The 24,215-nt window shown below is 45.0% G+C and overlaps 1 protein-coding gene across 1 annotated transcript in view; it reads right to left on the bottom strand.

The window, feature by feature from the left end:
• Positions 1–24,215, bottom strand: part of Myof (myoferlin) — a 104,367-nt gene that overhangs the window by 26,956 nt on the left and 53,196 nt on the right. Inside the window, 12 exon segments of the mRNA XM_055614162.1 lie at positions 3,183–3,259; positions 6,686–6,851; positions 8,794–8,955; positions 9,771–9,869; positions 9,959–10,117; positions 10,211–10,392; positions 12,238–12,315; positions 13,812–13,920; positions 15,071–15,244; positions 17,333–17,478; positions 18,652–18,757; positions 20,999–21,113. Of these exon segments, the coding sequence (XP_055470137.1) occupies positions 3,183–3,259; positions 6,686–6,851; positions 8,794–8,955; positions 9,771–9,869; positions 9,959–10,117; positions 10,211–10,392; positions 12,238–12,315; positions 13,812–13,920; positions 15,071–15,244; positions 17,333–17,478; positions 18,652–18,757; positions 20,999–21,113 (1,573 nt within the window).

Here is a 24,215-nt window from a genome sequence, read left to right as displayed (position 1 = left end):
CAGATTTACTCCGAAGCAAGATTAGGGTTAAGTAATCACAGTTGAAGTGAGATTTTGGAGAGAGAGGAATTTTAAAAAAATCTTTTCACGTTCTCAATGGTTTTGAATTCAGATATTTTGTTTCTTCACATTTATTTTCCACTGTACAGAACTGATTTAGAGAAAAGAACAGGCTGTGTTTAAAGAGCATCCAAGACAAGTTGCTGACTTTAAATTTCAGGGTTAGCCCAGGAGGATTCCTTCATGCCTGCTTGCTCATTATGTGGAAAAGGAGGGACAGCAACTCATTGACTTTCATTATTCAATCTAATAAATGCACTTGAAAATCCAGTTCAAAGCACTATGTGGCACGAAGCAGCCTTCCCTTCAGCTTAAAATCATATTATTTGTCTAAAGATCACCTTTCACTCCAAAATCTATTAATAGAGCCCAGAGGAATTCAAGCCCTGACACCAAGCTGCCCCAGTCGATGCAGCCTTATGCATCAGATCATACATACATGCACTGTCCTTGGAGAAGCCATTTTGCTGAGTGCTGTTGACACATTGCTTAAGCACTGGAATTGGAAGGCAACCGTTGAGATGGCCACGAAGGAATGTCTGTGCTGTCTACCTCACACTTGACCGATCTGCCCCCTGCCCCCACATCCTCACTTCCTGCTTTCCTTTCGATAGTGCTAAGCTCGTCCGGTAAGCGTTAGACATCATAGAGCATGAGGCCAGCACGGACAGACTCAGGCTCCAGCCCTCAGCAACAGCAGTTAGTTTAGACTCGTTCAGTTTATCCAGACACAAAGTCTAAACTGAGTTAGTGCTCATATGTGTACATTACATGTACAAGTGATACACGTGATAAAGGACATTAGCGGGCTTGTCTTTGGCTCTTCCAAAGCTCAGCATTGCTCACTGGACTTGGCAGAGATGTGTGAGGTCTACCTTGAATGTTTAGAGGAGATCCCCACGTTTTCTCATTGACACGGAGTACCTCAAGTGGGTGTGAGGGAGCAAGCTGATTATAGCCATTTGTAGTGTGGAGGGAATGACTTGACACTACCGTCCCCAAGCCTGCTACTCCTCCTGGCTAAAAGCTGATGCAAACAGACCTTTGTTTCATACTGTGTTCCTAGGGTAGCCTAGCCCAGGCACTGTCAGAAAAGGAGTAGTGCTGGCATTATTTTCCTTGCTCCCCAGTAGTACTGAGGATGACTGGGTACACAGAAGGCCCAGGAATGATGATTGGCAATGGTTGATGGTAAGCCAGAGGCAGATTATCAAAGAGGCTCTTACGCTGCCTTTTCCCAGAGCAGTTGCGAAAATCACCGTGAAAAGTCTTAAGTCTATTACACATAACTTCTCCCTAGGGAACTACTGACTTATTGAGACTAATTGGGGTTATTTTCAATAAGTGAACATAGTCATGTTGCCCTATGGCGTTGGGAATTTGATACTGTCATCTGTGAGCATGTAGAATTGCCACATACTAGACTCAAACATACAGCCATCCAGTGCTGGCTGTGGAGCCCACATTTAGTATGGTCCAATTGTTAGTGAGTCTAATGGAGTGGGAAAGAAGTGGGTTTTCTAAAAGGTACCGTTTATGGACCTAACACATTAAAGTGCAATCATGTGCACTCTCCAGCCAGTTTGCATATTAAAACATGCTGTGAGAGTTTATCATAGATGCCAAGAGAAACAGTGAGCTATTTGGTGTTTTCTTTTTTCTGGGTTGAAGCTCTCTTGTGCCTTCCTGTAGAAGTGGCTGGATCATTTTCAGACCGGGTTCTGAGTAAGGATTCCCACCAACTGAGTGAATAAGAAAACCCAGGGTATTCCGTATACTGACAAATAGGGTCATTTCAAATCATGACAATCCTTCCTCACGAGGAAAAACCCTGACATGCCTGCCCTGACTGTTGCCATGTTTCGGTTTTCTCTAGAAACTTCCAACACATGCTATCACTTGGGCTGCTCCCCACGTTGGTTCTCAGATCTGCACAGATAGATTTGAATCACGTCCCTGGGTACTGTTTTAAGTGTCCTAGGTGACTGACCAGTGGGGACTGAATCCAGACCCCTAGCTTCTTTAATTGGAGGCTATGACCTCATTTGGGGCTGAGTACCTGGATAGGGGGAGGGGAAGTGACCGAAAGTTAGGCAATAGTGAGAGGTTTCCGAATGTGCAGCAACTAAAAATAAAATGTGTAATGAATCCAAGGTGGTTCTGGCAATGCTTATCCATAGCACATGCAACTCCACTGCGGCCTTGGTTCTGAACTTAGAACCGGTGAGTTTTTGCACTGTGCGTGCAGTCACACCATACAACACCAGGGAAGACCGCCTGAAAAGCCTCAGCCCAGAGCTGGGCCTAGTGTATGCTATGAACTGCAGTATTTTTGCATACCAGGTTCCCTGCGCTCATAGACACATATGGGTGATGGAGACAAGACAGTTTCCTGCCATCTTCCTTTACCATCTAAGTATCAAGCTAGTGTATCTTTGGATTGCGTTATGTTAGAATGTTTGATTGTTTAAAGATTCCTCTTTGAGTTACTGATTTCAGTTTCATTAGGAGAGAAAAAAAAAAGTTAAGTGAATTTTGGCTTGGAATTAAGACAGAATTTCCAACCATTTCTGAAATGGCCCTAAAGAGACTTCTGCCATTTTGTATTAGCACTACACACTTATGCAAAGCAGAGTCTCAGCACTGATGACTATAAAACAAAAATGTTAACCAACCCGGAAAAATGTTAATGATGCTCTGCATCTATGTTCTGCAGTGTTACATATCCAGCTGAGGTTTAATCCTTTATGTAAAAATTAACAAGCACGTCTATCCCATTAGAACACAAACCTGATTTTGTCTTAGACGAATGGTAAAATTATATGTAGCAAAGAATTATTTACATTTTTTTTATAATTATCAGTATATGTTTGACTTGTACACTTTATTTTATACACCTATACACCTGAGGTTGTGTAAAAATTTTCTCAGATGAAAAGGGATTATAAGTGGAAACACTTTAAGAAGCCCTGGTTGATGCAATGTTACCGTAACTATGGATGAATACAAGATTCGGATGTCTCCGTTCAGTCCTTGTACATTGGTGTGATGACTGACATTGTAATAGCCTTGAATGGTTGTCTGAGCTCACCAATTGCTTAGACATCTGAAATACAACCTACCTTAGAAGCCAGTAATGGTTTGCTGTCTTCTATTTCAATAACGACATCCCGGCACGGGGGTGCAGACATAAGGGAGGCTGCAAGGTAAAGAGCTCCGTCATCTAGGACACTTGGAACAACAGACTAGAGGTCATTTTAGTCCATGTTCAGGCTGAGCAGCCACAGGATAGAAGGTAGAGTTCATCTGGCTGAGACTTTTCGATGGGGCACCATATTTGAATATAGAAAATGACCCCACCAATGACCACCACCTCAGAATAGGATATGGTTTTAGATATTTTATAAGGGACTGTGTGGCCCATCTTTCCTAGTTTTGTGTAGTTAACTTCATTCCTACACATAACAAGTGCTTGAAAAAGATCTGTGTTGAAGACCAGAGAACATAGCTCTTCAAGGAAAAGTGCTAGATTCTCTGGACCTACACAGTGGAAGGGACAGAATTGATTCCTGCAAGTGGCCTTTTACCCTCCACATAACAACACACACACACTCACAGAGAGAGACAGAGATAGAGAGATACACATCCAGAGTGATAAAAAAAATAATTATAATAGATTGTGTTGTTGCCAGGCCACAGGGAAAGAGGACACAATCAGTCCTGAAGCAACTTGATAAGCTGGGGTGGATGGGAAAGGGAGCTCCCCTCTTCTGAGGAAAAGGGGAAGGAGGAAGGGGAAGAAAGAAGGGTGGGGCTGGAAGGGGAGGATGGATGGGGCTACAAGGATGTAAAGTGAATAAAATAAAATAAAAAGATTGTGTTGATTGTGTAGGGCCGGGCATAAGGATGGCAAATCTGCATCTAAAAGAGCCTCATTTTCTTGGGAAATGAAATATGAAACGCAGAAGAGGAGTGGAGGAAGAAAGAGGACAGAGAGGGTGATTAGAGAGAGGAAGGGAGGGGGAGGGGAGAGAAAGGAAGAGTCAAAGCAGGGATGAATTTGTTTCCCTTGGTCTGAAGCTGCTGTTGTCTACTCTGCCTTTGATATCCCAGTGCACACAGAGGGAGGAGGCCCAGGCTCCGACCTTGCATGCGTTTCTCAGATGTATGTAGCTCTGGATTTTGGAGTAAGAACAGAGGCTTAGGCACAGACCCTGGAGGCACCAGGTTTATCTCACTCAGATAAAGGCAGGTGCCAAGGGCCCAGCCTGATCCAGGGGTTGGGGGTGGGGAGGTCACAGGAGCATCATTTTTAATTGGAGAAGACCCCAAAAGATCCTAGGTCAGAATCCAGACAGAACACACTTTACCAAGCGGAAAGACCTTCCCGTAACCTACGCAGGCATTGGACATATAGGACATGAACGATGGGAAGGAAGGGACTATGGGAATGGTATCTACTATGCCCATTGGGCTAACTAAGCACCTTGTTTACATGATCTCATTTAGCCATTTGACAAGTCTTAAAATATGCTCTATCTCCATTTTAAATATAAAAACACAAACAGAAGCTGTAAGAAATCAGGCCATTTGCTTCAGCTTGCGCCTTGGATGGAAGTCAGTTTAAAGCCTAGTCCTTGTTATCAGTCACCTCAGAGCCCAGGGAAAAGTAGGCACACAGTAACTAGCAGAGAAACACTTCGGGTAGTGAAGGAAACTGACATTTACTGAGCATCTGCGGTATGCCAGTTGTTTTAAGGTGGAGTTTTGTATCTACCTGGGACCTTTAGATAGATGAGTAGCCTAAAAGCTTCCAAGATAAGCTCACCTGAAACTTGGTTCACTTCCGTCAGGCAGGACCCAAGAGCCAGATGGACAGGGTTGCATGAATATCTCTGTAGGCAAATTTCTCCCTAAGTGTCAGTTTTTCACGTTGCTAGCTACACTCCAGTAAGCAAAGTCTCACTGGACAGGACAGAAAACAGCCCATTCTTTCAGATCAGGCCACTCAAGGCTCATCCTGTAGGCCTCAATCTGTTACTTTTTTTAAGACAAGATTTTTCTCTTCTGTGGCCAGGGAAGTCTGTAGCATTTGTACCTTCCTAACAACTTCACATATGGGACCAATGAACGGCCTATCATTAAACCAATAGAAAAATGCCAGGAAAATGTTTTCTGTCCATTTTTTAGCCTCAAATAAATGAGATCTGGGGCTATAATCCTCACTGTTATAAGAAAATGTAGTATTTTATGGATCATCAAATTCAACACAAAATGTTCATATATATATATATGTGTGTGTGTGTGTGTGTATGTCTACATATATAGATATGTGTGTGTGTGCAGATAGGTTTTAGAGGCTCTGTTATACCAACACCAAGCCTTTTGGAGGCTTAACCAGGACTGATCTGTGGCATTCCTGCTTAAACAGAAGACATCCATTTTGTTCTTGCTAGCTTGAAAAGACTTTCCAGGGGTAGACGAGTAGAACTTTCTACTTCTCCACCGAGGTCTAAACTCACGAAGCCAAACTGTCTGGTATCTTGGCTGAGTCCCCAGCCCTTACCACAGTATTAAGTACAGCCTTACCACAGTATTAATTAAGTACAGCACTTATCACACTATTAAGCACATGGTAAACTAAAAACAAGTATCTATTGAAAGGGTAAGAGCAAAACACTGTATCATTAGCTATTTATTATTGAAGTCTAAATTAAATATTAGAGCCTTCCCTATCCTTACACACTGACTACATGATTTAAGGTAAATCATTTAATGTTTTTCTGTATGGATACCAATGGGATGTCTTTCTAATGACTTCACAACATATTTGTCAAGCATCAATGAAGCAGGCCCACAGACACAGTAACTTGGAATTGCAAGCTCCTCCCTAGAGCTGGACGGAAAAAAAAACAAACCAGGAACTCTAGCATTTAAGAAGGGGAGGGAGGTAAATACAGAGTCCAAGGTCATCCTGTACTATAAAGAAAAACCCTGTCATTTAGAAAGGGAGAAAGCTCCTCCATCACGGCTCATGGACGGGATGGATCCCTGTCTCCACACATAGGAAGTCCTGTGTCCCTACATGAAAGTGTTCACAGCACTGACCTGCACACGCTCATTTCCTCGCTGGGCCCACACACTTTGAAGACAAGATAGTTTTGGTCCCTAACATTTAGGCCAATGAATGACATTCTATGAATGTTCAATAACCATTTGACAGAGGCCAAATGTCTCCATCTCTGTTGCTGATGTGGGAACAGCATACCCTGAGTTCCCAAGATTCTTCTTCAAAGGCAAATAGAAAAGTTCATGTAGTAGGCAACAAGATGTCCCTCAGAAGACATCCTATGTTTATGCAGGAGCAAGGCAGGCCAGAGGGTGGCCTCTTGAAAGAGCACTGGATTTGGCCCCTCAAAGTACCCCAAGAGTCCAGGCTTGTTGCACCCCCAGCTATTTCTATTTCCCTAGTTCACTAGGGAATTCCCTAGAATTACCTAGTTCACTATAAATCAGACCTTTCTTCCTCTGTAGCATCTAGACAATGATATGCTTTGTTAAGACTCAACCAGACCAAGCATGAAAAGCTCAAAAGTGTAACGTACAGACTTGCCTACAGGCGTACCTTTTAGTTGCGGCACAATATCCTCCTTTCCTGTGTACGGATCACAGCGGAAGCGGTCCAGGTGGTCAATGGTGCACTGGCCAACCACAGGCTTCCGCCCAAACTGCCTGTGGTCGATGACCTTGATCACCAGTGGAGGCATGTACAATTCTTCCTTGGGTAAGAACTAGGGATCACAAAAACAGGCATCGTTTCTCTTTTCAAGATCTAACAGGGACCGCTCTGCTGGTCAGTTCCTCCAGGGGACCAGCCCAAATTCCTTTTGCCCACTACGTATAACCCAGGGGACCTTCCATAAGTATTTCCATGACTGAGGTGCTTGGTAAGCAGCTCAGGGCTTAGCACATCCTCTCTGGGCCCAGCCCCGGGAGATCAAATCCTACCTCTGCTGTCACAGAGAGCATGACCTCAGGGGACTTTTCTAACCCTTTATGCCTCACTGCTTCATCATTAATAGTAGTTATGCCATCCGTATGTGAGGCACTTTAGAGTGCACTTGGCGAGAAGAGTGTAGAATGAGTCTTAGTCACTGACCTCATTCTCCTCCCACAATCTTCTTCCTGAGGGGCAATTTATGGTAGAGCCATAAATGAACCTTCAAGGGAAAAAACAGGCCGGGAATTCCTCAGTGCTGGAAGTTCAAAGCCAAAATGAGGTGCTCGTTTTGCCTGGAATGTGGGGGCTTGGATGACATAGCCCTGATTAGAGAGCACGGCTGGCCCAGAAGCTTGATTGTGGTTTGGGTAAATGTCTGTCACTGGCCTTGCACGGGAATAGAGGATGGGGTTTCCTGACTGCCTCCTCTCACATCTGTTGACCAAAGCTAGGACTAGGAGTGGAAAGGGGAGGAGGGGCGGGGGCACACAAAGATGGGCAGAGCGTCTTAGCCGTGACTAGCTAGGGATTCTTGCTCTATACGTCCATATGGCTGTCCATCTGCAGAATCGGGGGGAGGGGGGGAAGGGTTCAGGCTTTAAAGTGCAAGGACCCCAGGCCCAGCTCTGGCCACTCACTTGCTGTGTCCTCCTGTATTCATTAGTTAACGTTTTTGTTTCTTCCATAGCGAAGAAAGGGCGGTGGACGCGCCTTGCACTGAGCTAGAGTTGTAGATGAAATCAGAGCATGGTTGCTGAGGCAGCAAGGATGCACACTTGCTATGAGGCCAAGCAAGCCATTTTTCCTTTCTAGGCCTCAGCTGCCTCAGCTGCGAAATGAGAGGTTAAACCACATGACCCCACAGTTCAAGGGTAGTGTGTTGGGGACATGATGGAAAATGACTGAGCCAGGGAAAAGGAATGGGACAGTTCTCGTCTCTCATCCTTGTGATTTAAGGAAATGTCCTTATTGTAATCTCTTATATAGCAATGTAAAATGATTTTTTTTTTATTTATAAAAGTTAAGGATTGCCAGGTGGTTGTCTTATACATCTTTAGTTCTAGCAATCAAGAGGTAGAAGCAAGTGAGTTCAAGGCCAGCCTGGTCTACAGAGCTAGTTCTGGGACAATCAGGGATACACAGAGAAACCCTGTCTCAAACAAACAAACAAAAAAAGGTAAGGCTTTAATTTCTTTAAAAATAAACAAGTTGGGGGTGGTTTCCTCTTGCTCTGGTTGTTACAGGTGGAGGAGGCATGGGAGTTTTATCTGACACCTCACACTTTTAGTAATCAGAGGTAACTTCAAAGGATCAAAGAAGGTTCCACGCCACGGACCTAGTCACAGACTAGGGCCATGCCTGTCACCAGCACTGCGGTCCCCCACAGCTCTCCTTCCCCAGACATCCAGACCCTAGCAGGAAGGTTCCAGTCTATGCGCAACTGCACTTCTCAGAGTCTATAGTCTGCCTTGAGGGGTTGGCTAAGGGGCCTGCAATAGACAGCAAACACTGGAGAAACAAGTACTGCTCATAAATTCTTTCTAATCTCTGGAGCTGCTCTAAGCCTTCAGAAACTGGCTACAGATCCTGTAAGGAGGGAGAAGTCTGACGTGCTTGCTATGAGGCTGGGTTTCTGTCTGTCCAGTTCTGGAACTGAATCAGCTGTGGAAGGGTGTATGTTCACATTTCAGAGACGAACACCCGTGGGCTCCCGAAGAATCTAGACACCATACCACTTTCATGAAGAGAACAGAGCCTGGGAAGTTGGGCGTCTTCTTAAGGTTTTTGATCACCACCGATTCTACTCTTTCCCCTCCGCACTCCACCACGAGACTGGGGGATGTGACAGAAGCCATCTGGTAGTTTTTCATATTTCTTAGGCCCCAAGCTAGAATCTGGGGAAACAAGTTAAAGAGAAGGGAAGGAAACCTGACACACTTACATACATATATATCTACTCTCCATCACCAGTCCAGTCTTTAGGATGGAGTGATGCACACTTGTCTAAAATACTGGTGACTATCATCTTTAGGAGCCTGTGGAAATGCAGAGAATGTGGTTTTGGCCCTTTCCTTCTATCAGACAGCTAATGAGAAATCCGAGTGGCTGTCAGTGCTGACCAGCTGGTCAGTGTCTCTATGCCCCCTCTGCAAGCAGGCCTCATGCTGTGACCTTCTGGGGGACAATCTGGAGGACCAGCCATAAGCCTCTTGGATGGTAAGTGACTTGCAAGCGCTCCAAACTGGTAGCTGTTGTTTTGAAGCTTCCTGTGTCTGTCTTCGAGGATGCCCCACAAAACGGCAGAACCCACAGTGCTCACCTTTTCAGGACACTGTCTATCTAGCCATGAGGTTATCTCCACCAGCCTGTGTCTGCCACAACTATCTTCACATCACCACTGTCCCCATGCTTTCTTCGTCCCCACCTCTCTCTCCCTTGCTGGCCTTCTCTCTGTTCACATAGGCACTTTCTCTTGGAACATCTTCTCTTTCTCCAGCGAATTCCCCCTAATCTCAGAAATCTGCTTCTTGTTGCTCTGTTAAGATTTTCATTTTCTATAACTATTTCTATTGGGGGGGGGGGTAGATTTTATAGGAAGTGAGAGACAGCAAGAAAACATGCAGCAGGATGCCATTCCTTGCATTAATGGTCCTTGTTTTATAGCCACACCCTTTGGTTTGATGGAGTAAAACTTGGAGGGGACCCCTACCTCAATAGCAGTGAGCTGAACCACAGGCCTGATCCCCTGTGGGACCATGTATAAGTTCGGTGCCCTCTGAGAGGGAAGAATGGGGAGGTTGGAGCCATCCTGCGAAACAAACACAGGCTGTCAATACTTCTCTTTCCTTTAAGCAGAGCGGCCTCTTGAGGGCTATGTGAGCAACAGCAGAGTGATACCTTGTTCCTCAGGATGAGCTCTGCTGTTACAAGAACATCCCCGCAAGCCTTGTCTCCATTCATAACTGGATGCCAGAGAAGCTTAGGCGTGACGTCTGTCTCTGAGTTCAGTTTGACCAAAGGAGAGCAAGTGCTTCGCCCTAAAAATTCATCTTTGCCCTAGAAAAGGAAACCACACTCAAAGTCCTGGTCAAACAACTCTTCAGGCCTTTACTATGCCCTCAGGTCTCCTTGAAATTTCCTATCACCTACCACTTGGTCATTGTCGAAAAGCTCTATGACAACTTTGGGTGGGTTCTGTAGAACTGTTTGGGGTTCCCCGAAGATTTCAACCTCATCAAATATAATTGTTTGGTCCCAGGTGGGGTTCAGGGTGGAGTGGATGATCTCGGTGGTTTTGCTTCGATGGAGAAAGGAGATGTGAGCATATGGATCTAGGACAGAAAAAGATAGTAACAGTAGAATTGTGGTGAAGTCTGCCTTCCCAGAGCAGCTCATTTCAAGCAGAGACTTCTCTTCTGGACATCGTGGGCATGTACTTTCACTACCTATGTGAAGACAAGAACTCTAGAAAGCAGGGCGGCACAGAGGAAGGTATCGTGGTGAGTCAGAAGCACCCGAAGGGAACCCCAATGTGTGCAAAGGATTGTCTCTCTGGAGTATACTTAACCTCATCCAGGTTAACTGGCCACATGGTCTTTCACATGCATTATCTAGAGTATAAACTTGACACATCTTGTGTCAAGGCCTTGCCCCATGATCTGGGAAGAAAAAGATCTAATCTTCTTAAACTTTGGTTCCTTCCTCTGTGCCACGAAAGTAACATCTTTTTTCCAGTGCGTAGAGGAGGAGGTGACGTGAGGAACACGAGCTGCTTAAGACAGAGCCTATTATCCACTCCGCTGATAAATACGTTATTTTTAGGTGTTTGCTTCTAATGTTTTGATAAAGTGATAAACACGTTTACTCCATGCATTTGTTCCTACTGCTATCTACACGTAAAGTTTTATATCTGTGTGCTGGGTTTCGAGAATATAGCAGTAGATAGCAAAGGCTCAGCGGCTCTCAGAATTTACAGCACGCAAGAGCAGAAAAACTGTTTCCATGCACTGGGAGTGGAATAGTTATGTTCCAGGAAGTATTGCGTGACCTCCTACATGACAAATAACTACACTAAACCTTTTTCACAGCTCACTAGAGAGGTGACTTATTCCAGCAATAGAACAACGTCTAACTTGAAGCCCCTGTGTATGCCAAGGAGTGGGGAAGGTTATAACATTGCAGGCCGACATCACACTAAACCTTTTTTTTTTTTGTCCCATTCATCAATCTTGTATCTCCAACTGTGAGAAATGTGCTTAGACTCTGCGGCAAACACCAGGGAAGAATTCTGATTGGATCTACAGTGAGGGAGTGCCCCCTGCTGGACAATGCTTGAAAACGTTCTTGAAAACCTTTTGAAGCTTTGTTCCACACAGACCAGGATAATCTTGATGTGACTTACAGATCGAGATCTAATTTATAGACTACATCTAGCTAATCTGATCTAACTTATTAGGAAAGGAAATAATTCACAAATGCTGGGTGAGAAGAGTGCCGGGGACACAGATCCCAGTGCCCGATCGTACCAGGCAAGTGTTTTGAGAGCTGTTTCCATAGAAGAACCAGGCAAGCTTCGCTGGCTTGCGGTTCTCAGCATGGAACTGCTCCTGTGCTATCTGCACAGGCAGAGGAAGGAGCAGAGCCAAACCCAGGTGAAGCACCAATGTGGGGATAGTGAAATCTCATAGTCACATAGAAAGTGACTATAGCTGGGGGTGGGAGTGAGGGTCAGGGACGGCAGCAGAGGAGGCGAAAATAAACCACAAGTGGCTCACAGCCGGGTTCCATGGGCTAATGAGTTAAGGGTGTGATCTTTTTTAGCATCTTGAGATTATATAACCAAAAAGTGTACGTTACACTGGCCCAGCACCCAGGTTTAAAGCACAGCCGTGCTCACAGGGAACACGGAAGTTGCCCTTCACAGCACGTTAGTGCTTAATCGGTGATTATTAGTGTTCAAGCACTGTGAGTCTCCTAGCACGCAGCAACGGTTCTTAAAGTCAATAATCCCTTAAGCAATGCCTGGGCCCTTTCCTTCAAGTATACCAAAGTGGTCTCCGTATGACTAGGGTTTTAGTGTATGAAATAAAAACGAGACGAGACACAAAAATCACGTGATGAGCAGGAGACCCACCCTAGCCTGCCATGTAATAGGGTGTTAGGGATTTTCCCTTCACCTGAAAAGCTGTCTTTGTCCAAAGCCAAGAGGTTCCTCGCTTGATAAATGTAGCAGCGCAGGTGGTATATATAGACCCCTGAAAAGAAGAGGGTGACAAAAAATAGGACACTGTTAGCAAGATTTTTCTGAACTTTTGGGAGGCGATACATGTTTCAGACACCTGAGCCACTTGATCTATTTCCCTGCAGCACAGAACTCAAATATCCCCAACACAGTTGTTTCTTACAAAAGAACACTTACAGGAGTCCCCTAACCTGCGCTTTCACTTCTTAATATTTCAGTTGCCCGTAGTCCATCTCCGGTCACAAACGTCAAGTGGAAACAGTCCGAAATAAACAGTTCACAAGTTTCATATTGCAAGCCCTGCAGTGGGAGCCCTCTCAAAGCACCCAGCTGCATCTCATTTGGGATGTGAGTCATGCCTTTGTCCAGCGTGTCCATGCTGTACAGGCTGCCTGCCTGTTAGTCACTCAATAGTTCCTTTTATCAGTTATCAAACTTACTGATGTAGTAGCATCGTATCGATTATGTTAAGTAACCCTTGTTTATTTAATAAAGGCCCAAAGCACAAGAGTAGCCATTTAGTTATAGGACGTTTTAATAACTTCCATATTTATTATTAGTTACCACTCTTGTTATTGTGTCTAATTTCTAAACTGAAGTTCATCACATGTATGTACGTATGTATTGAGACAGTTTGTAAGGAAGGTTGGCACAAAGTCTTAGGATGGATCTTATCTCTCTAAGAGGCCGGGGAGTGTAAAAATATAACAGGAGTGCACTTAAGGCACCGTATTCCAGGTATGATGCTGCACACCTATAATCCCAGCATGCGAGGGGCGGAGGCAACCCGGATTACACACAGAAACACTGCCTCCAAAGAGAAAACAAGACCAAATATGTAACTGCTATAACAATTCCAATGCCAGCATGGCTATGAGGAGAACAGTAGTCCTACTGTGAACTTCCGGGGTTTAATGAAAGGCTGCTCAGCACAGACCCAGGGCAGCCTGGGCCTCACTGAGCAAGGTCTCAGGGCAATGCTAGATCCATGTCTGGTGAACGTCTCTTTGACTTTTAAACTTGTTCCAACTCCTCTTATTAATGCACACACATTCACATATATGTACACACACATGCACACACACACAGTTTGAGGAGTAGCAGAGTATCGTGACTAAACACATGAATTCCAGAACCATGAATGGTTGAATATCTGTACATATTAATACCTATGAAAACATGTGCCATTATTAATAACATTCTGAAATTCTTGAAGGCTGCCATTGAGACCAGACTTTCCTTAAAATTTTAGCCTTCTCCCCCCATAACTAAGATAATAATTTAGGGTTTTCTAGCCAGAATGAGTACATTTTAGGCAGACATTAAAATCAGTGATTTGATCATTCTTCATCCCAAATATGATGTAGTTTTTTTAAAAAAAAACATTAAGTGAAGAAATTAAAAGTTACCCTCATTTAAGATTTTTTTTTATAACACTTGATGATCTAAAGAGTTTTTCCAGAGACAAAAGTGGCAGGCCCAGAATTCACAGCTGTGTTTAAAACTTACTGTCGAAATTACAGGAAACAATGGGAGTGTTCGCTCCAAACACAGTGGTGGCACTGTGCTTGTGCTTTTCCAGGCTCGTCTCATCTCCATCCTCTGTGGTGTCTGCGCCCTAAAGAAAGAGAAAACCATTGTCGTCATCATTATCATCCATCATCATCAGCATCATCAGCAGCATCATCATCACCATCTATCATCATCACCCATCATCATCATCACCATCTATCATCATCACCCATCATCATCATCATCACCCATCATCATCATCACCATCTATCATCATCACCCACCATCATCACCTAAAACTAAGCTAACCAAGAGGTGAGAATAACAAGCAACCGCAATGGTGACTTTCAGAAGATATTTTTGTCACCATTTTCCAATGTGAGAACCACCTGGGACAGTGAGTGACTTCTTCAGAGTCACCTGGCTAGAAGGTGACAGAGCAGGGGAAGGAAGCCAATCCTAACGCCTCAAGTCCAGGCTTACCAAACCCTGCTGCTGAAAGAAGGGAAGAGGAGAAAGAATAGATGTTCTCCAAGAGTGGGAGAAGGAAGACAAAAAGTAGCAGAGTGGGGCAGGGTCAGAGCACAGAAGAGAAAACTGTTCTTGAAAATGGTCCTTCCTCCCTTACTCCCACCATCCCTCCCTTCATCCCTCTCTCCCTCTCTTTTGTGTCTATGTGTGGGGGATGTATGTTTCCCTATGTGTATGGGCAGAATAGGGCATCAGGTGTCCTGTTCTCTCACTTGTCCCTCATGACAGGGGCTCTCGTTGAACTAGATCTCACTAGCTTTTGGCTAGACTGGCTGCTGGAAAGCCCCAGTGACCTTCCTGACTCCTCTTGCTGCCACCCCCACCTCAGTGCTGGGTGACAGTCATCCACTGCCACATATACACAGATTTTTTATTTTTTAACGTGGGTGCTGGGTATCTGAACTTAGGTCCCCAGGCTTGCACAGCAAACATCTTTAACCGATGAGCATTCCCCCTAGTCCGTGGAAATGTTTCTTGGCCACTGTGTTGCACAGATCACCCACTACTATTTTCTACTCATTTCTTCCACCGACCTGCCCCTACCCCCAACACCTACCCCCTCTACCATGCTGTCACTGGAACTGTCATTTGTGAGCCAGGCTTCTATTTTTCTCCCCCTTACGTCTGTATATTTGGGTTCTTTGATCTGGCAAACCAAGCCTCTGTGCCTGCGTTTTCTATATTACTCATACCCTTCCTCTACATGTTAGCTTCTGGCTACTTACAAGGGCACCTTCAAGTTTAAAGATGGCAGCTGCACCGTGTGTTTCTGACGGAGCCATTTTCCTCCTCCAGCGTCTGCGGCGGAAGGTGTCTGAACTGCGCTGTGTCCAGTGGAATTTCCAGCCGATTAAGGAAGCGTATTCCCAGCCCTCCCGGTCTTCAAGTTCTTCCATGGCCTAAAAGAGAAGCACAACTTTTAGAGAGAAAAATACGGAGCCACAAAAGTCCACTCTCTGTCATGTACTATGTGAGGAGTCAAGGAGACAGCAAAGATAGACTAGAGGGGATCTCTGGCGTGGTAGAGTTGACAGACTGGAGATGGAGGTACCAGGAAACCACAGTGACCATTCAGACACGGGAGTGAGTGAGAGCGGATGCGCTCTTTCTCAGATTGCTCATAAGAACACATGCAGTGAAATGATACCATCCCGAAGGATTTAAACGTCTTGTTTATGCTAACAGCTGCTGTTATTAGGAATGATGTGTTAGATCAGAGTCCATGGTTTCCGTGATAACTTATTAGCTAGTACAGTACTTTTAAGTTGAACATGACTTATATGCACTTGCTCTGTTTTCAATGTTTTTTTCTATTCCTTCAACACACCTGTACACCTGTCACACGACAGAGACTGTCCTCAAGGCTGGGGTATCACTGAAGAAGAAGATAGTTGTGCCCTTTGCCTCCATGCATTTGATACTTAAATGGCCAAAAACTTACCTAAGGGTCTTACAAGCGTGATCAGATAGAACAGATGGTAAATCATACTGAATATCATTGATTGATCTAGATGTTAGAGATCCATGCAGGGTTGTTGTCAGTGTGCAGTTTTAATCTTTTTCCCCATTTCAAATAAACATAAAATACACATCTCACATGATCTAGGAAGTTCCTTCGTGACAGTACGAACAGTGATAGTGGCACATTTTGTGTGGCCAACAATGACACAGGTTAGAGAACACAACTGAAATCTCAGCAAGGCATGGGTGGAATTGGGGCTTCTGAGCAGAGGCCCAGCATTCTTCGGGAGTCATGTTGGTGCTCACGTGGAAAGAAGTGAAGCTAATCTAGAAACTTCTCACCCAGGAGGGACGGCGCAGCGTTTGAGACTCGTTCACGCTAGCACACCGCACTGGGAGCACGCTGCTAAGCCAGGACACCGAGATAAGGCTACTTTCGCTCCCCGGAAGCTCATTATTAAATAAGGGGTAACTTCATAGCCCCTCCTAGAGTGGAGACTTTTGAGGTAGTGCTCCTGTTTAGAATTAGGCTAACCTGGGTTCAAAGGTCATCTCTGCCACTTCCTGGAGATAGAACCTAGAGCACATCTGTTTCATGACTATGAACTCCATCATCGGTGGAATGAGGAACAGTCCAGACCTTACAGCGCATTCATGCTGTATTATGTGCCGTGTTGTAAATGACATGCAAAACATACTGTTTATTATTAATTTCATATTATTATTCAATTTAACTTACTATGCAGTTGGAAACCTTGTACTAGCCTAATTAAATTAGGGAGCAGATAGTTTTATGTCAACCAGATACAAGCTAGAGTCATTTGGGAAGAAGGAACCTCAAATGAAAAAAAAAAGCCTCTGTCAGGTCGGTCTATGGGCAAGCCTGGATGGTGTTTTCTTATTTGGTGATTGATGGGGGGAGGGCCCAGCTTACTGTGGGTGTTTCCATCTGTGGGCTGGTGGTTCTGGGCTAATAAGAAAGCAGGTTGAGCAAGCCATGAGGAGCAAGCCAGTAAGTAGCCTTCCTCCATGGCCTCTGCATCAGCTCCTGCCTCCAGGTTCCTGCCTTGAGTTCTCGCCCTGATTTCCTTCATGATGGACTGTGATCAGGACGCATCAGCATCAGCTGAAATAGTAACCCCTTCTTCTCCAGGCTGCATTCATCATGGCACTTTATCACAGCAATAGAAACCCTACCCAAGACAGACGGGTAGTCTTGCTCCTGGACTCTGAATTCTGCATCTTGTTCCAGGTTCTGAGTATCGGCACTATCTGCCCACACAATCCCAGAGTCTTTTTCTATCCTCCTAGAGGCTTCTCGATACCTCAGTGTCTTCTGGAGGGCATGTGGGAGCACAGCTTATTGCTCTCATCCCCAGACTCTCCTGAGTGAGGCGTTTCTGACATTCCAGGCTACAGATGCTTGGTTTGCAAATGGCTCTGCAGAAACCGCCCTGTGGCTGGGACTCTGTGTGGTGTGGCAGGCAGAGCGCCCGGGCCCAGCACTCTCCTGCCGCCCCTCTTACCCTCGCAGTACTAGAAGCCGTCTGTGTCAGATCTTTCTTGCGTTTTCGGACCAGTCTCCGCCTTCTGTGAGTGTGATACATTTTCTCTGCTGCAACCCAGGATTTGGGTTTATTATCAGGAGGAATGGTGATTCCATACTCCCAGCCTGCAACAGAGTTTGAGAATAGTTACCCAAAAGAGACATGTCTGCGTGATCAGTGAACGATCTGCTAGGAAACACGAAGCTCCTCTCTGCTCACAGATGTTCTCTGCTATTGTGACTGTCACACACATGACTGTTGAGCATGCCTAATCTGAAAATATAGTGTGCCACGCCAAAACTTTTTGGGCGCCATCATGCCACAAATGTAAAATTATGTACGTATGAATGTATGTGTGTATGTATGTATGCACATATATAAACATTTATATAAACATTATATATATACATACATACATATAAACACATTACAAAATCTAAACATTTCTCAAACAAACAAAAAAACACTTTTTCTGGGCCCCAGCATGTTGGATAAGAGATACTCAGCCTTTCTACTCCTTTGGGATTGAGCTCAGGGACCTGTGAATTCCAACTAAGAGCTCTGCCATCAGGCTCCATCCCCTAGCCCTTTGGCGGTATTTCCTGCAAGTTGGTAAACCTGTCCCTGTTCCAACTTGGCAACCTTAAAGGTAAAAGACACGCATCTGTGTGGTTGGTACATGGTTATTTGTGCGTCATAATCTCGTTAGAGCACCACAACCCACGCACAGTTCACCATCTACTCGGAATCTTAGGTATCAGTCGCGCACTCTGCTCACATATTCTCACCTCTCGGAGCAAAGAATCAGTTATATGCTTTTGCTCTGAATAGTTCCAGAGGGTAAGCTCATTTGACCTGCCCCTGTGTAGAGAAAGGTAAGCACCACTATACCTAGCAGCTCTGTCAATCACACGCTCGCCAGTGCGATGTCTTGTAAGACATTTTGCCATTCTCCTATCTGTGTCTAGGGCCTCTAGATTTATCCCAAGGAGATTATGAGATATGGTTAGCAAAGAGGAAATCCAAGCTCTAGATTTCTTCTGTCATTCTTACTCTGGATTTCTAAGTATCCCAGAGCTCAGCTGTTCAGCCCCTTCACCTCTGTTTTCTACTTCTAACATCTCCTCACCCAGCAGCTGTTGTCTGAGTCAGATACTCATCTGAATAACTACCACATGACACAACTGCCACACTCCACTGGGGATGGCATTCTTCCCCCCCCACCCCATGGACCTCTGCTCTGGCTACCCAAGGCCTTTCTGCGGACTCACACTAAGGCAAACATCTGTCCATGTTACCTTTCTCATCCACTGCCCGGTTTATGTCATATATCCACACGTCATCTTCCCACTCCCAACCCGGAGGGCAAGTAAGTTCGCTGGGTGATGCCGCCTTATCTCCATTCTAAGAGACAGACAAACAGACAGACAGAAGTAAATGAGATCCAAGGATAAGGAAAGTTTCCTGATACTTAACTACAGAATTTATGTGTCTTTCTAGATACCATCTTTGAGAACCATTTTATTCATAAAAACTCTAATCTTTACTCGGATACAAATGCTGCATTAAAATCCCTTGTCTCCAGTACCTTCTGTTTTTGCTATTAGAGAATAGTTGAACCATGTAAAATTCTTGGTTTTGTAAGCCAAAATGGTCAACATTAGCAATTTCATATGATCTCATTTAATACTATTAGATGGTGCCACTTATCTTTACAAGAGTTTTTTCAGGAAAAAACAAAACAAAACAAAACAAAACAAAGCAAAACAGAGAACAGATCAAGTGTTAAGACCAGAGGCTCATTATGCTGATCATGTGAGACTGAGCAAAGTTTATACTAGCTTAGGTTTACATTAAAACTCAAGAGTTATAATAACGATGTTCATATGGAAGAGAAAGAAAGGTGGCTGTAAACATGGAAAACACTCAGCTTCAGTTTTTTGTTTTTTTAAAAAGATATTGATTGATTGATTGATTATGTAGGCAATGTTCTGCCTGCATGTACTCCTGCACGCCAGAAGAGGGCACCAGATCTCATTATAGATGGTTGTGAGCCACCATGTGGTTGCTGGGAATTGAACTCAGGACCTCTGAAAGAGCAGCCAGTGCCTTTCACCTCTGAGCCATGTCTCCAGCTCCCAGCTTCATTTTAAATTAACAGAATGCAAAGTAGAACAGTAGTAGGTACTGATTGCTTATGGATCAACAAAAATGTGACAGTGGGACGGTGCTGAAACAAGCCCCCTGCGACACCGCTGTGGGCATGTGCACCGCTTCCCTGAGAAGCAGCTGGGCAGTTATTATCACCACGCCTTTATGCATTTAGAATCTGGCTACATAATCCCAAGGATATTTTCCTAGAGAGGAGTTTTCATTAATTGTGCAAAAGCAGTGGTTTAAAGATATTCACTGTCACGTCTTTTACAAAAACTGAAGATGGACCAAAACAAACAAACAAACAAACAAACAAACAAACAAAAACTCACCCTCAATCACCAAGCCCTAAATGTTTACGAGATGTGCAAATCAATGGCCATAGGGGCCTACAGTGAAGATCGTAGTTCTGTGTGTACGGTTATCAAAAGATGATGGGAGCTGCGGGGATGGCTCAGTTAATAATTGGTTCAGAAGCCCAGCATGCACACAAAGCCAGCAGTGAAGAGTACACATGCATAATCCTAGTGCTGGGGGGTAGGAGATGAACGGATCCCAGGAGCTTGTGGGCCACACACCCAGCTCAGCCGGTGGGTCCCAGGTTCACTGAAAAAAAATCCCCGGCTCAAAAAAAATAAGGTAGGGCGTGGCGGAGGAAGACCCTGTATGCTGACTTTGCCTCTGCAAGTACGTGCACACACTTGTATGTGTGTCCCATGCACAGCCACACAAACATGTGCACACACATGGTCAAACGTACCCTTATGTGAAAATGCAGGTGTGTATAGCACTGTGTGTATAACACAGTTGTAGTTAGAAGAGAGAAAAACCTACAAGCAGACGAACAGAAACCTGCAACGGTGGTTATTTCGTGGAGGGCAGTGTTAGGTGGAGAGAATTGCTTCTCGTTTCCTTAAACACCATTTACATATATTTTTTAAGAGTTTTAAAACTGTATTTAAAATTTTTATTTTTATTTAGGGCGATGGGTGCAAATATGTGCGCGTTCACAGGAGTGCTCACGGGGGCCACAAAAGGATATTGGCCCCCGTGCAGGTGTAGCACAGATGTCTGAGGTGCCAGTGAGGCTGCTGGGAACTGAACTGCAGTTCCCTCAAGAGCACCAAGCACTCATAACTGCAGAGCCATCCCTTCAGCTCCATTTTCTTTTCACTTGTTTTTATTTGCCTGTGTATTTCTTTAAAGTGAGCATTTCATTGGTCATCATTTAAAAAAAAAAAAAAAAAAACCTCTTAGATAATGAATTTCTTGCCTAAAAGAATACGTACAGCTCAAACATTGCCATGTAGCACTGTCTAGCCAAAGGCCCGGTTTTTATTGGGTGTAAGTAGTGATCACGCAAGTGGTGCGACTTCAATTGTAAATGGAAGACTACTTGGAACAGGGGATATAGCGAAAGAGAAGATAGAGCATGCCCCAGGACACACGGAGACGCGACGGGAGGGTCCCTCCTGAGAGCAGGTGGCTCACCGCATCGGTATAGGCGTCCTCCGCCGGCTTCCACTCGCCTCCGGGATAGCGAATCTCATTCTGGTAGACTTCATCCGTGAACTCCGTGTGACCTGCGTCAGCCTCAGTCAGGAGGCTGTGGGTCGGAGAGGGCTCCTGTTACTGAGGAGAAAGGGAAACCGGACCAGCAACCCCAGCTATTTCACACTGTCGGGAGGCTTCCGCAGCCTGGAATGGCACCAGTTCTCTTCTTGCTTGAGCCCTCTGGTTTCTCCATTCCAAATCCGACTTTGAACTAAAAAGCTTTTGACATTCATTTGGAGAAGGGGGCCGGCGGGGGTAGTGAGACCTAAATTATAGAGGACTCCTCACACTGGCAAGGTGGCTCCTTCCTGGGAATTAGGATGGAGCCTGGAAGGTCGTGCTGTGTGCAGCTCCCTGCAGGGACCACTGAGGAGTGTCCTCCGTACAACTCAGCATGGGCTTTCCAGCTTTTTCTCAGCAGACCTCTTGGCTGACAGTTCAAAGAACAGGGAAATACTCCTCTATGTCCTTTCTATTTTTTAAAAAAATGGAGTGGAGGCAGGCATTGAAGATGTGTGGAAATGTGGACCCAAGGCTTGCTCTATACGACATAAACTGATGGTTTCTAAGTAGACAGCCAAGCCATTTCATTTCAGACTCCAGACCCTTTTGGGCCCTTGAGTGCTCTGTACTGACTCTCTGCCTTGCCAGCTTTTGCTTCCATTTAGAGCCACTTCAAAAACCCACAGAAGAAAGCACAGAGGCTCCAACTTTGTCTTAAGTTTTCTGCCAGGGACCCTCAAATGACGGTTCTTTTTCCTTTACTTCCTACCCTCCCTGAAATCAAACACTGGAAGGGTATCAAAAAACAAATGGCTCTGACCATTTGTATAAATTGAAATCATCCATCACTCCTCTGTACCCCAGAGGAGACGAAAGTTTTGGCGGCCACCTCTGGCATTCCAGCCTCGAGTTTTTCCACTCACAATTCTCTCTACCTTTCCCTATCCTCACCTATTTCCTTCTTGCCAACCCAACCTCCCTTTCCCTCCCCTCACCAATGCCCACAACTCCAAACAAAGCAAACAGTCTCACAGCAGAAGCAAGGATGTGTGGGCACAGGGTCTGGCAGAACAGCACGCTCCTTTCCTCCCTCTTTAAGGCCCATGCCATCACAAGGTGGCCAGGAGAAGGAGCTCTGGGACTGATGCTGCCAGAAACATTTTTTTTTTTAATTTACTTGTTAACTGATTGAGACTCTGAAGCAGAGGATGGCCTTGAACCCCTGATCCGCCGAGTGCTGGGGATACAGGTGTAGGCCTCTGCATCTGGATTATTCAGTACTAGAGCTCAAATCTAGGGCTTTGTGTATTCCATGCAGGCATTCAACCTGCTAAACTATGTCCCAACCCTGCTGGCAATATTTAGAAACATGGGATTCCCCCAGACCTCAGGGGGGAGCATATTAGCCTTCTATGACTCTATGTTTATTTGGGGAGGCGGTATTGAGACTCAAACCCAGAACCTCACACATGTGAGGCACGCAATGAACCCCTGCGATATAATATCTCCAGTACACAATTCTTTTCTTTTTAATAACAGCTTCTGAAATGTAATTCCCATACCACATAATTCACCTCTTGGACATGCACTCCCTAGTGTTTCTTAATAGCTGCTCAAGGCTGACTGAGTGTTGGTCTCATTTTCCTTGCTTGCAAAGTAAAGATCGTATTATACTGTTCGGAGGTTATTCCCCATGAATCTCTTGCATTTCTGCACTTCTTGCCAGCTGATCAGTGACGGCCTTTGTGATGAATTAGCTTATCAACAATGCTATTTGTGGAACAGTCATGGAAGACAGAGATAGGGTCTTTGTCTAGATTGAGAGGCCAGCATTTTGCTATGCCCATTAGAAAAGATCCAAACCCAACGTGGTGGTGCAAGCCTGTAACTGTAGCACTCAGGGAGGCAGAAGTGGGCGAATTATTGTGAGTTTGAGGCCAGTCTGGTCTACAAAGCAATTCCAGGACAGCAAAGGCTACACAGAGAAACCCTGTCTTGAAAAACAAAGAGAGAGAAAGAGGGAGAGAGAGAAAGAAGCAAAGTTTAGGATCCAAATTCCAGGCTTCCTCTCCTCAACACAACCCCACTGCGGGTGCAAATGTCATCTGGCCCTCTTCATCACTCGGTCGTAGCACAGTGAACCTAGAGAAAATGCTGATATTCGGCTATTACTCTTCTTGCAGGAAATTAAAGTCCTTTGTCTCTGAACCAGGAGTCATGTGTCTTCTCACCATGATCCAGGAAATAGTGGCTGGTAACCTCATAACTGCAGATATCTTTCATGGTTTTGCTTTGTTTTCCTTCAAGACAGGGTTTCTCTGTGTAGTCCTGGATGTCCCAGAACTCATTCTGTAGACCAGGATGGCCTTGAACTCATGGAGCTTTGCCTGCCTCTGCCTCCCGAATGCTTGGATTAAAGGAGTGTGCCATTACTGCCCGGCTATCTTTCATAGTTCTTACCATTGCCTATTGGGTAGGACTGTGGTTAAGTTGAAATGAGATGATGTTGGTGTTAGGCACACTGTCTAGCGTCTGGTCCCAAGGAATTCCTTTCCCAAGTCTGTCATTTTAGACAAAAGCCAACATTCCCCCAGGGACTTGAGAAAATAGTTCCTACCTGCTAAAAGGAGTCATTCATTCTCCTTATCTCTGATGAAAGGAACCTACAGCTTGTCCATGAAGAATCATATGTACCAGATGAGAAAATTAAACGAGGATATTTCGCTCCTAGGTATGGTAGAGGAGGTTTATTGTAGATATAAAGAAGAGCACAGACAGAGGCGTCTTGAATGATCCAGACTGAACCAGGCCATGCAAGGAGGTGGGGGAGAGCAAGAGAGGAAGAAAGAGAAAGAGAAGAAAGAAAGAAGTGGGGGCCTCGGACCAAGAGGCCAAGAGACCAAGGGGCCAAAAGACTGGTGTAGACAAAAATGGCTGGATTATATAGGAATAAGAGAAGCTGGGGGAAGGGAAGCCCAGGCCTGGGCTGGTGAGGATAGGGTAGGAGGCAGGATATGCAGGCCAGGATGACTCTGTAATGGGTAGATGCTGAGAACCTGGCAGCCAGGATCTGCTTTGATGTGTTAAATAGGCACTCCACTTGTCTGCAGTTTGAGACCTGACACCTAGCACATCTGTAATAGCTCCATAG

Source organism: Psammomys obesus, unplaced genomic scaffold (genome assembly GCF_907164565.1).
Source record: "Psammomys obesus unplaced genomic scaffold, mPsaObe1.curated_primary_1811, whole genome shotgun sequence".
In the NCBI taxonomy this organism is placed as follows: domain Eukaryota; kingdom Metazoa; phylum Chordata; class Mammalia; order Rodentia; family Muridae; genus Psammomys; species Psammomys obesus.
Note: the sequence above shows the minus strand (reverse complement) of the source record. Positions and strands in the feature narration are given on the sequence as shown.